A 14170-nucleotide genomic window follows, 5' to 3' on the forward strand; every position below is an offset into this window, starting at 1 on the left:
TGAGCTCTAGTTTCAGATTTTTGAACATAGCGCCCTTCGATACCTAGCGCAAAAGAAGCGCCTGTTTCTCCTCTACAAGACCTATATAGTCATTCCCCGTGACACCCCTCATTATTTTTCTCTAGAAGCCCTAGAATAGGCCGACCCCCCTAATATTTTGACATTTTTTTCAAATTTTGAGCTCTAGTTTCAGATTTTTGAACATAGCGCCCTTCGATACCTAGCGCAAAAGAAGCGCCTGTTTCTCTTCTACAAGACCCATATAGTCATTCTCCGTGACACCCCTCATTATTTTTCTCTAGAAGCCCTGGAATAGGCCGACCCCCCTAACTTTTTGACATTTTTTTCGAATCTTGAGCTCTAGTTTCAGATTTTTGAACACAGCGCCCTTCGATACCTAGCGCAAAAGAAGCGCCTGTTTCTCCTCTTCAACCTATATAGTCATTCTCCGTGACACCCCTCATTATTTTTCTCTAGAACTCCTGGAATAGGCCGACCCCACCCCCATTTTTTGGACATTTTTTTCGAATTTTGAGCTCTAGTTTCAGATTTTTGAACATAGCGCCCTTCGATACCTAGCGCAAAAGAAGCGCCTGTGTCTCTTCTACAAGACCTATATAGTCATTCTCCGTGACACCCCTCATTATTTTTCTCTAGAAGCCCTGGAATAGGCCGACCCCCCTAATTTTTTGACATTTTTTTCGAATCTTGAGCTCTAGTTTCAGATTTTTGAACATAGCGCCCTTCGATACCTAGCGCAAAAGAAGCGCCTGTTTCTCCTCTACAAGACCTATATAGTCATTTCCCGTGACACCCCTCATTATTTTTCTCTAGAAGTCCTAGAATAGGCCGACCCCCCTAATTTTTTGACATTTTTTTCAAATTTTGAGCTCTAGTTTCAGATTTTTGAACATAGCGCCCTTCGATACCTAGCGCAAAAGAAGCGCCTGTGTCTCTTCTACAAGACTTATATAGTCATTCTCCGTGACACCCCTCATTATTTTTCTCTAGAACTCCTGGAATAGGCCGACCCCCCTAATATTTTGACATTTTTTTCGAATTTTGAGCTCTAGTTTCAGATTTTTGAACATAGCGCCCTTCGATACCTAGCGCAAAAGAAGCGCCTGTTTCTCTTCTACAAGACCTATATAGTCATACCCCGTGACACCCCTCATTATTTTTCTCTAGAAGTCTTACAATAGGCCGACCCCCCAAATATTTTGACATTTTTTTCAAATTTTGAGCTCTAGTTTCAGATTTTTGAACATAGCGCCCTTCGATACCTAGCGCAAAAGAAGCGCCTGTTTCTTCTCTACAAGACCTATATAGTCATTCTCCGTGACACCCCTCATTATTTTTCTCTAGAAGCCCTGGAATAGGCCGACCCCCCTAATTTTTTCACATTTTTTTCGAATCTTGAGCTCTAGTTTCAGATTTTTGAACATAGCGCCCTTCGATACCTAGCGCAACAGAAGCGCCTGTTTCTCCTTTACAAGACCTATATAGTCATTCCCCGTGACACCCCTCATTATTTTTCTCTAGAAGTCCTAGAATAGGCCGACCCCTCTAATTTTTTGACATTTTTTTCAAATTTTGAGCTCTAGTTTCAGATTTTTGAACATAGCGCCCTTCGATACCTAGCGCAAAAGAAGCGCCTGTGTCTCTTCTACAAGACCTATATAGTCATTCTCCGTGACACCCCTCATTATTTTTCTCTAGAACTCCTGGAATAGGCCGACCCCCCTAATTTTTTGACATTTTTTTCGAATTTTGAGCTCTAGTTTCAGATTTTTGAACATAGCGCCCTTCGATACCTAGCGCAAAAGAAGCGCCTGTTTCTCCTCTACAAGACCTATATAGTCATACCCCGTGACACCCCTCATTATTTTTCACTAGAAGTCTTAGAATAGGCCGACCCCCAAAATATTTTGACATTTTTTTCAAATTTTGAGCTCTAGTTTCAGATTTTTGAACATAGCGCCCTTCGATACCTAGCGCAAAAGAAGCGCCTGTTTCTCTTCTACAAGACCTATATAGTCATACCCCGTGACACCCCTCATTATTTTTCTCTAGAACTCCTAGAATAGGCCGACCCCCCTAATTTTTTGACATTTTTTTCAAATTTTGAGCTCTAGTTTCAGATTTTTGAACATAGCGCCCTTCGATACCTAGCGCAAAAGAAGCGCCTGTTTCTCCTCTACAAGACCTATATAGTCATTCCCCGTGACACCCCTCATTATTTTTCTCTAGAAGCCCTGGAATAGGCCGACCCTCCTAATATTTTGACATTTTTTTTCAAATTTTGAGCTCTAGATTAAACAATGACATAAAAGGTGCTATATTTTACAGGGTAGGACTACTTTTACATACGTTCTAAATTGAAGAGGGTGCATAGGTGGCCCTACACCTACAAATAATCCGTTGATAGATGCATAGTTATTGTGGTACTGAATATTAGCCTAAAAAGTTATGCGACTTGTTAAATCAATGGATTGGATAAAAACCATTTCAAAATTGAGTTTAAATTGCTATATTTTAACTGATTTTCTGCCTTTTTAAATATTTTTTTATTTAACGGCCGTTGTTGTCTTATTCTACTTTTTGGTTTCTCGATATATCGCCTTATTGTTCGCTGGCTTATTGTTCGCTAGCTATTGTTCGCTAGCTTCTGCCTGGTTTTTATGCCTCAAATTGCAAGTAGCGGGGTTAAATTACACTGTAAAAATTTCCAGAATTTTAAAGGAAAGTAGTGATTTGGTCGAGCTGAAAAAAAAGGTTACCGGTAAAAATTAGAACTTCGGAAGCTGTCAAAAGATTTCAAGAAGCCCGATGAAGTTTTCTATAATTTTGATATAATTTTTTCCCAAAAGTAGCACAACATACTCTAAAAATTTCATTGAGAAAGCGCAGGTGGGATTTTTTAACTTTACATTTATGTTCTAAAAGAAAATTCAAATGCACTAAGAATTAATTGTGGTCTGGGACCCACTGTATGATGATACACGGTGAGTTTGATGTGTTTAATCTTTTTGATTTTGCCATTTTATAAAGGACTTTTTAGTTTAGAATTTCCCTTGGAGTTTGTTTTTGTTTGTTTGTTTGTTTGTTGTTGTTTTTTTGTGTATGTTGTACATATACCATTTTTTTGGTTTTAGCGGACATTGATATACGGAAGAGATTCAGTGTGAAATGCAAACAAATGCAATGCATTCATTTTTCAAAATGTTTATACCCTTTCAACAGACAATTTCTGTTCACATCGAAACTATCCAACGTCTTATTTTAATCGGTAGTTTAATAGTTCCTTACATGTTTTCGCTTTTGTTTTAAGTAAAGGGTTGAACAGTGCATCAAGAAAAAGAAAATACATGTAAAAAACAATGCAATCTTTCCTACGTGAGATATAGGAATTCATTTGAAGATGACTGTGATGTTCGGATAACAAAAAAATGTGATTTCACATAATTTATATTTAAATAACAAACCACTTAGTGCAAGATAAACTACAAATCTTAAAAAGGATAACTATATATCATCGGCTGATCACTAATCTCGGTTCAATGTACAGTGATATCATGATTTAGCAGCGTGTGTATCAATCCTCAAAAGACGTTTAATTTCTTTTCTTGAATACATAACTTTTTGGCGCTGTCTATATGTAAAAATGGCAACCGATTTTCAACCGACACAAAAAGTTTTAAAATAGTCTTAAATATATATGAAGGCATCAATTTTCAAGCAGAAAGCCCGGAATAATGTACTTTTATTATTTACTCTCTAAATTTGAATGTGATTAATTAATTACAAAATAGTTCATTATTCACAACTAAAATTTCAGATATGTATAATGTATTAGTAGTTCATTATTCGAGTTAAGTTTAAATGTGAGTAAAGAAAATAAAAAAGTTCATTATCTAGAATGAATAAAAGACCGATCAGTGTTTGACGCAGTTGAAAGGACAATAATCCTATATGCATTTAGACTGCATACAAAAGAGGAGTGATTTGTAAATAACAAGTTAAAGATAATGAATAAACTGCGGTGAAATTTGAAATCAAGAGAATATTAACCCCCTAAAAATCAGAAATATGTACTAAACACAAATGCGCCCCTCCCGCATATAATCATGCAGATAACTGAAATATGTGTTTAATACTAATCTTCTCGCGGCTTCCAAGGCAACACTCTGTTTATAAAGTGTTATAACTAATAATGTGCTGGCATTAGGTCGATATGCTGCTGTTTGACTGCTAGTCGCGGGGGATTTTATCAGATCAATAGTCATTGCTTATGTACTTAATTACATCTTGATTTTTGAAGTTTGAGCGTTACTAATCATGCTTGAAGTTACACGAAAAGCGTGTAGGACGCATCAAATTTTATAGTAAGCGTTATTTCCACTTTTACTCAGCTGCCGACAATTCACCACCATTTTTTGTTAAATTAAGGAGGCTCGAGGTTATAAAAATTTCAGAAAAAAATTAAACATTTGTTTTTCATTACAAATTTTATTTATTACCTTTTGTAGTTGTTACTTTATCATATGGTACAAAAAACATTCAAAACAATTAATTCGTGTTGGCTTCAGATGACTTTTAAAATGTAAACATCATTGAAAAAGTTCCAAATTATCTCCCTTTGATGGAAAAATCCCATTTTTTGGCTTTAAAATTGAAATATCTCTTTTAACTCATCGGTGACTTACATTTTTTAATATAATTTCGATATATGCTGTACTTAAACTAAATTATTGTAAAATTTGAGCGATTTCTGTAATAAATTTCTTTTTTTATTTCGATATTACATTTATTTCTCCTATTAGTTCAACAGAATAAAAACACTTTTAAAAAGATGTATGCTTCTTTCGAAGGCAGATTGTGAGCGCAAATGAACGGTGACCCCATTTTTTTATTTTATTTTTCTATTAACTATAAGATAAAGTTCATTTATAGAAAAATATAGAGAAATCCTATATAAATGATTTAGACCCGCGAACCCCCTTAAGCGGGAAAAGTTGTGGTTAAGGACAGAAATAATCATAACTGAGCAGTTGACATTTTCACACATTCAAAATGATATTAAGCTTCTATCTATCAGAAACAAATGAATTAGATATAATAAAACTGGTTTCTTTTCCAAAAATTGAATTCACTATTAACTATTTTAAGCATAAATGTCACGTGAATATACAGATTTTTGGAAGATTGCAATTGTACAGATCATCGTACGGCTTTAATCTAAGACAAAAACCCAATCCGTGTAGTCGGCTAAAAAAATAAGTACGGGATTACAAAATGCGAAAAAATCCAAAAGAGAAAACCAACGGCCTGATTGATGCTTGAAAGTATTAACGAAAAACAGTAAACCAATGACAAACTCTTAGACTACAGACCCCTGATTCGGAGCAGAAAGGTAATAAACCCTCTTCTAAATAAACTCAGACAGTGCTGAAACAGTAGAATGCAAAATCAAACAGTTAAAATCAGTTGAAAGGGGGTTGACTCATTATACCGGTAAATTAAGAGAACAAAACACAACAACGAAATAGCAAAAAAAACCATAATATCAGCAGTCACCGGTCTTATTTGATTAAGGCAACATCATAATACTGACATAAAATAACAGAAAAGCTATTTCAAAAGTTTTTATTTCTCAACATAATTATTTATAATAAATAACCACACAATAAGGGACGACATCAAAAGATCAATGTAAGATAAAAAACTTAATTCAAATAGTTTGGGGGTGGGGGGATTGAACTGCTGCAAGATTTGGTTATCCGACATTGATTTTTACATATATCCATATGGGTCAATCAATTTTTCCCAAATTAAGTTAATAGGGGGGTAGGGGGGTCAGTGAAAAAACTATTTGAATTAAGTTTTGTATCCTTCATTGAACTTTTGATGTCGTCCCTAAATGTTCATAGAATTTTGTAACTACGAAATAGTAAAAACAGTATAACAAATGATAGCACATTATATAATAAATTACTAATGTTAATGTTACATTTTATGCAAATATACAAATTCTAATTTATATTCAGTCTTTCGATCGGTCATATACATGAGATTCTATATAGATATTGCACTGTTAAATTATATCACAGTCTGTTTTAATGACGTTTCTTTCAACACTGAAAATCTAAATTAGTCAATTTGACTAATTTAATTAGTCATTTTGACTGTCCTCTAGATGACAATGCACTTTAATCATTTTGACTATGCTCTTAGTCGTTTGACTAGATGGTTAGTCACATTTGACTGAGTAGGGTGGTCATTATGACTATGTTGGGAAGTCAAAATGACTATATGTCATACTCGTTATGACGAATTGGATTGTTCAATTGACTATGCACATTTGTCAGTTTGACAATTGAATGCAGTCCATATGACTGATTGAAATAGTCGGAAGTGACCATGTTGGTTAGTCAACATGATTACTGTGAATAGTCACGACTGTTAGACTGTTGTTTTTATTTGTGTTGTGTTTTTTGTTACCATTTAATGTGTGTGCGTTTCATTCCGTTTCGTTCTGTTTTGGTTCATTTCTTCTGTTATTCTACTTTTTGTTGTTTCTCTTCCATAGGATTGACAAATACATCTGGAATATAATATCATTAAAAATACCACAGCAGCAATACTAACAATGACAATAGTATAGGACCACAAAGTGCTCAATGTTCAAAACCTTCCTATATCTTAAGTTTCCATGTGTAACCATTACTCAGTGACATATATTAAAGTCTAAAAATCAAATAAAGAAAATAAATTTATTATAAACTCATTGTTAATTTGAAGTGTTTATTTCAGATATTTTGTCAGTATCAACTCTGCATTGTCAGTGTAGTATTCTCTATGGTAAAAAATCTCTCAGCTGTGTTCATACAAATAGCAATGTCTTCATTTGCTGAAAAATATAATTATATCATTTTAGAAGCTAAAATATAACAATAAACAAGTATATCAGTCATGTTAAAAGTTTAAAGAAAACACTAATTTTAAAATCTTTGATCTAGTGATTTAATCACTCATCTTATACCATTAAGTTGTAATGTAATCACCGGGATCTTGACAGCCACCCATCCTATATCACAACATTGTAACATTGTAATGTAAGCACTAGGATCTTGACAGCCACCTATCTTATACCACAATATTTTAATGTAAGCACAAGAATCTTGACAGCCACCCATCTTACACCACAACATTGTACTGTAAGCACCGGCATCTTGCCAGCCACCCATCTTATACCACAACATTGTAATGTAAGCACCGGGATCTTGCCAGCCACCCATCTAATACCACAACATTGTGATATAAGCACCGGGATCTTGACAGCCACCCATCTTATAACACAACATTGTAATATAAGCACCAGGATCTTGACAGCCACCCATCCTATATCACAGCATTGTAATGTAAGCACCGAGATCTTGACAGCCACCCTGAGTTTTTAATTCATTGTTGTGAATATCAATTGCAGTGTTTATTTTTAACAGTTTTTGCTCAGGTGAAAAAAAGATATCGCTAAATACTCTATTCAATCGACAATGCATTGTATGTGTATCAAAATTGATATCCCGTATACATATCCCCCCTTTTTTATTGTCGTGTCGTCAACGTGTGCCGATAAAACTTTCATTTATACAATTCTTTTTCTTAAATTCAATTTTTGTAAGTAAGAATTAAAACAAATATATATCATACTTACTTTAAACAATTGGTTTATTTGACAAAATAACAGTTTCCGTGCCTTCTGCTTTGTTTACATCTACACAATCTATGGAACAAAGGGAACGCGAAAGAGTGCGCGTGAAAACCGATACTCGATACCACGTGGTGCTGTGACCACTAACATAGTCAATTGACCATGCAGGTAGTCATAATGACTTGATGGGTAGTCATATATGCTTTTGACTACCTTTCGGCTGATATTTGACTAACTGAATAGTCATCGTGACTAATTTAGATTTTCAGTGAAGTCTCCTTTTATCTCACTTCGTGACTTCGTTGGAACAATGATCTCAACGTTTGTCTATTTGGTCATTATCATCTATTTTGCTAGTCTGGTGCTTTATTGTATCTGATTCACATCCAGATTTCTTAATAGCACGTATTGGATACAGCAAGGGTATCGAATCGGCGTTCACATTCTAAGAGTAGAAAGTTGTCGGTAATGACCAATCAGAAAACTTGTTCTTTAGGTACTATTTTGACAAACACGCCATCTTTAGGAACGATTGCACCACGACATTCAAGCTCCAGTTCTTCCTAGAATAAGAAAGAAATACCATTAATCTACCTGTACTTCTTTAAAATGAACTGACATAGCAAATTATTGTCATTATTCAAATTTAAGGAATATTGGAATAAAAATATTGTAGTTGATTTGACAAGACATTAAATAGATATAAAAAAAAGAAGATGTGGTATGATTGCCAAATGAGACAACTCTCCACAAGAGACCAAAATGACACAGAAATGAACAACAATAGGTAAACGTACGTAGATGTTTGCATATTGAAATTATTGAAATTTTAAATCAAATTACAGAGAAAAGAAAATCCCAGAAATGCACAAGATTTACAGAGTAGTGTTTTTCTTTTATAGCTTTTTGTCGGTGCAACTGCTGGTGACATCATCACATCTCAGTAGTCAGTGCTACGATACATGATATAAGACATTATGTTTTTCAGATGACCTAAGACGAAGTGTCTACTTTTAAATTTGTTCATTTGGTCAAATACCTCCTAACGTTTCTTTGTATTCATACAGCCCTGTCTATAAAATGTTAAAGTGAGTCTTTTTAGTGAAGGTATATCGATAAAAAGAAACTACTCGTAGTAAAATAAATTCAAAATAAATATCGAACAGACTAAACAGATGTCAAAACGAGGGTATTGTATTACTGTGGATTCATTAATATTCGTTGGATACCTATTTCGTGTATTTCGTGGGTAAAGGGAATCACGAATTTGTATCTTCAACGAAATACATATTTTCTAAAGGATTGTATGCAAAATTTGCTAAAACAACGAAATTTGATATCTTCTAAAAAGCAAATGTTCCACAATCAACAAAAAAATGGTACCAACAAAAAGAAATGAAACCACAGTAATACATCAAGTGGCAGATTTGTTTCACTGTTTCAAAAAAGAAAATTAAATCAATTTACCTTTGTTTCAGGAGATTGTTCAAATCTATATTTTTGTAAGACTCTGACAATTGCAATTTTGGTTTCCAGCATGGCGAACCTCGCCCCAATGCAACTTCTCGGTCCAGCTCCGAATGGAATGAAGGAAAATGGTTTTATTTTGTCTTTATTTGTCGAAGAGAATCTAAAAAAATATGGAAAACGTATTGTTATCGAACAATTTGATAAATCAATTACAAAACAAATGATGTAAATAATGGTTATAACACTATAATTAGTTAATAAAATTGAGAATGGAAATGGAGAATATGTCAATGAGAAAACAATCCGACCATAGAGCAGACATATTACATGTACATGTACTCTAATAAAGTATTTGTCTTGTCTTGTCTTGTCTTGTACATATGTCCCATATCAGAAGTCTCTATGGGCGATGTAAACGAGATGTAATTCTTTACAATTCTAAAGATTTAATTTAATATATTGAATCACAGCCTCGACATGATGATCACAACGAAAGAGGATATAGGGCGAACCCCTCATTTCCATTTATCACAAATATTCTAAACAAGCATGCAATTTCAATTATAGAAACCGTGTCTGTTCAATTGCAGATTACTAGTATATGAATGAAAAATTAAATAAAATATCAATTGCGATCAATTCAATATTTTTCCATCTTCATGTAGCTTTATATGCAAGTCTCACCTTTCTGGGTCAAATTTCTTTGCATCCTCCCATAATTCAGTATCGTGATGAAGTCCCCACACATCCACTTGGACGTTCATTCCAGCAGGAATTTTCACGTTTCCATAAACACAATCTCTGGCAGCTTTTCTAGTCACAATTCTGAAAAATGTTAAAAAAAATACATAAATATCTTTTCGCATATTGTTTAGTTTGAATAACTTTTTGAAGATTAAGAATTATTTGTTTGTTTAAAACCTAAATCGTTAGTACTTATTTCTTATTTCTTCTTTTTTTGCTGTTCAATCTTTTTATATTTTTTTTAGCGAAGAATCAAATATTATACAAAATTAGAACTCTTTTTTCAAAACTTGGAAGGAATTTAACTTATACTTACAGAGATGCAGTTGGATAAAGGCGACAAACTTCATCAAACACCATGTTGAAATATGGCATGTAGGACAGGGAATCATAGGTTATCTCCTCCTGAAATAGAATAAAGATTGAAAATAATTAAAAAGAGAAAAAAAATGCAATAATAACAATTAAGTAATAATAATGATTGAACACATTCAAGTTTAAAACTATTTTTTTCTATGACGATTTATTTTTTGGTGCTTGATTACATTCCAGTGGTAGTGAATATTCAGTCGTTCTTTGCCATATTTGTCTCTGTCAAATTTGTCATATCAAGTAGTTTTCAGTAAATTACTTACTACTTTTCAATATAATGATTTTGATTGATTTTGATTTTTTTATTCCCAAATTCATATTGATAAAATTAAAGAAACAATTTGATTCTTCAAACAAAAAAATATCTCACCTTTCCAATTTTGTTGAGTATTTCGTCTGATAGACGTGTCTGTACATCTGGATGTCGTGCCAACAAATGAGTAAGGAAAGCTAGGACTGCACTGGTAGTTTCGTATCCAGCCAATAGGAACGTCAGACTTTGTGCAACAATTTCTCTCTCCGACATTGGTTTCTTTCCTTTTTTGTCTACAAACAGCATTTGGTGCACCAAATCAGTTGCATTATTACCTGACTGTAAACAAAATATCTTGGTAAATTATACAAGTATAACATGGTCCTTTCTTAGTTTTAATTTTGAGCTCATCTAAGATATGCCGAAAAGTTGTCGAACAACAAATGGTGACGCTCGAATAGGTTGGAGAAACAATTTTGATTTTGTTTGTTTCATCTTAACCAAATGAATTTTAAAAGAGAATCCTTTAATCATTTTCATTGTTTTTTGTACATAGATTTTTAAAAAATTGTTTCCATTTTTCCGTATTGGTCAAAGTATTGACCGCATAATTGACCTATAATAAAGTGGCGTAAACTTGTCAAGTTAATGTTTTGTTCCGTATAGCATTTCATCGAATTGCATAACCATACACATATTGTTCACTTTGCTTTTCTGAGTTGTCATTAATTATATTCTAAGAATCAATCGAGCATATCAATTTAATGATTGAAATCGTTCTCTTACCCCCATATTCTTCCTAATGTTGATAACTTCTGTCAATTGCTTTCTTAGCCATTCTACTGGATTCGATCCCAACAGTAACACGATTCTCTTCAAGGCAAATATAAAGTGCTGAACAAATGGTACCGCCACTGAAATGTCAAAATGAAAGTTTTTTGTAATTCCTTCAATATATATCAGTATCAGTAAAACGATACAATGCATACGAGTAACTCTGCGTAAACACAGAATACGTTCCTTATGTTGCAAATTTGAAAAGTTTTTCACTTATATTAAAAACTTTAAACTTGGATTAAATAAAGTCAGTGATTTTTTAAAAATACTTAAAAGCAAAAAACGATTTCAATACAATTGATGTGCTTATTCAAAATAACTTGAAAACATCATTCACAAATAAAATTGATATTGTAATATGTATTCTAGTACGACCGTGCGAGGGCTGTATAGCCAGTCAATGTCATTAAAACATCCATCATCATATTCTAGTAATCAGAAGTCTATACTAGAGTTGGTCATCTGGTATAATTTATCAAATAAAATAGTACTTACTAACTAAAGGCAAAATGAATGTTTTACTGATGTAACTGAATAATGTTCTAATGTTGATCAGGAACGGGTCATTAGAGTCTATCTGTGCATTGGTTTGTAGTCCAAAAGCGCATCGCCCAATAACATCAAGGGTTAAACATTGGAATAAACTGAAAAATAACGTGAAATGAAAATTAAATGTTGAAATATCAGTATTGAAAAAGGCAAAGATGATATTATTTGTCGATATTGTGATTTGAAGAGCTGTTAAAAGTATCAATCTTAAAATTTGAAAAAAAAAACTTTAAAAAATGTAAAATCACAGAAAATTGACTAGCAACTACAACTAGCAACTTACTCGTACATATCTATTGAAACTTCCTTCTTATTTTCCAGATTGTCCATCAGGTGGTCCACTCTATCTGACATTGTGCTGTACATTTGTTTCAATTTCCCTGAGCTGAAAACAGGTGTCAGTAATGACCGGCTTCGCTTCCATTGGCTTCCGTTTTCCAGAAAGAGGCCAAGACTTTTCCGTGGTGCAAGAGGGAATTGCTGCAAAAGAAAACATAAATATATAATTCCCTCTGTGTCCTTGTATTGTTCTTTTGTGAAAAATCTCCCCCCCCCATGTTTAAGTTATCTTACTTATAACCGTGTCTGCTCCTTGGTATACTAAGAATGAAACGAATAAAATACTTTGTTTAACCATTAAGGTATAGTTAACTTCATTCAAATTAATTTCGTTTCCTTACATAGGAATCATATTGATGTTTATGTTATCACTAAATGAATTGTTAAATTACCTTCCGATGGGAAAAATTCTGAAAATCTTTCACTAGAACTTGTTTAACTATTTCGGGATCAGATACAGAAAGAACAGGAGTGTATCCTTCAAAATACCTACAAAATAAATATACAAAAACTATACGTGTGCTTATTAAAAATATATAAAGGAAAATATCTATGCCTTGAAAGTCGCAATTGATTACTCTAAGTTTTTAATAATTGAAAGACATTACAGCAAACATATTTCAATTAAGTTATGATTGTGAAAATGCATGTTACCAAATATTACCATAAACATAAAATATGTTTAGACATGAAAAGAACTTCAGTTATTTTCAAATAATTTTATATAATCCCTGAAGCTTACCCAAATACTCGCCCATACTGACTTCTCCATTCCATAATGGCTTGGAACTGTCCCTAAAAAGTATTAAATAACAATTGTCAAGCTTATTTTAAAAATCTTCAAATATATCATTTCTAACTCATTTTAATTCTAAAAAATCATTCCAATAGTCCTAATGTCATTTCTTTAAAAGGAACTCAGTTAAGTTTTACATAATAGATAAAACGGACATGGGGTATAAATCATTTACACAAAATCAGAACATGCACAACAAAAAACAATTAAAGGACCAGCGCTTGTATTGCTGTTCTTCATCTAAAAGTCATAGTGAGGTGTTACGTGGTTATATTAAATAAGACTTACCTTTCTCAAAATTTCAGCTAGATTTCCACAGAGCAAGCTGGGTTTTGGTCCAGGAATTCCCAATCGGTCAAATACACCATAATGTCTTTTCAGATGCCTGGAAATGGAAAAAAAAAGCTTTTAGTATAGAGAATTGATGATTATCAAGTTTTACTCCCGTTTTTAAGTAATTGCACGTTTCAGAAATCAATGGTCTCGATAAAACCGCTCAGAATTACTACAATTAAATCGAGACCAATGGCAGATCTTTCAGAGTCTGTGTTTTATTTATTAGCGACTTTTCAGAACGCTAAACACGTAACGGCTCTCAATGCAATGTTAAGTTAGAACATTACTAAACTGAAGAAATGCGATTTTTTATTAATGCCCAGAATTTGCTGTCGTTTCCCACTTTTTAATTAATTGTACTATTAAAATAATTTCTGTACATAGGAATTCAGAAACATGTTATATTATTTACAAATCAATTTTTCATCAGCATGCAATACACTTGGACTAAAATATTCAGTCCCAGAATACACGAAGGCACTAAAAATTAAGAGAAGGAATCTTACCTGTTGACAACAAACACCACAAGAGCCAGCACACACAAAACAGCATTTAGCTCCACAAAGTTCTCCAAAACGAACTTTCCTAAATATTTTTCTGTTGGAAGAATTTTCTGTAAGTTTGTCATGATGATTTTTGATTTTTGAGAAAGTGCTCAGATTTTCACTATTTTATGGAAAATTGAAATGTCAATTTTGAGATACACATGCGCTTATGGATTATACAACCATAAATGGTAAAAGAGGCGTGGAAATAAGTATAA

General features: G+C 33.2%; 1 protein-coding gene across 1 annotated transcript; it reads right to left on the reverse strand.

Annotated features, from left to right (window-relative positions):
* Window positions 1–7988: 7988 nt before the first annotated feature.
* On the reverse strand, window positions 7989–14040 carry LOC143044661 (cytochrome P450 3A24-like). The gene is made up of 12 exons (XM_076216724.1): window positions 13914–14040; window positions 13360–13456; window positions 13018–13070; window positions 12668–12764; window positions 12220–12416; window positions 11883–12031; window positions 11337–11464; window positions 10668–10889; window positions 10242–10330; window positions 9866–10006; window positions 9179–9341; window positions 7989–8274 (listed from the first exon to the last, which is right to left on the reverse strand). Exons 1-12 carry the CDS (start codon window positions 14033–14035, stop codon window positions 8188–8190), a joined length of 1545 nt encoding a protein of 514 aa, XP_076072839.1. The 5' UTR covers window positions 14036–14040; the 3' UTR covers window positions 7989–8187.
* Between the last annotated feature and the right edge of the window lie 130 nt (window positions 14041–14170).

The sequence above is a fragment of the Mytilus galloprovincialis genome, chromosome 9 (assembly GCF_965363235.1).
Source record: "Mytilus galloprovincialis chromosome 9, xbMytGall1.hap1.1, whole genome shotgun sequence".
NCBI classification, from domain to species: Eukaryota; Metazoa; Mollusca; class Bivalvia; order Mytilida; family Mytilidae; genus Mytilus; species Mytilus galloprovincialis.

What these genes read in the sequence shown, in the direction of transcription:
- LOC143044661 (XM_076216724.1), bottom strand. Translation starts at nt 14,035, where the DNA reads ATGACAAACTTACAGAAAATTCTTCCAACAGAAAAATATTTAGGAAAG. An exon ending in TACTCAACAAAATTGGAAAG is followed by an intron (nt 10,331 to 10,667) that starts GTGAGATATTTT and finishes ATTCTATTTCAG; the next exon opens with GAGGAGATAACCTATGATTC. An exon ending in CTTTATCCAACTGCATCTCT is followed by an intron (nt 10,007 to 10,241) that starts GTAAGTATAAGT and finishes AACATTTTTCAG; the next exon opens with AATTGTGACTAGAAAAGCTG.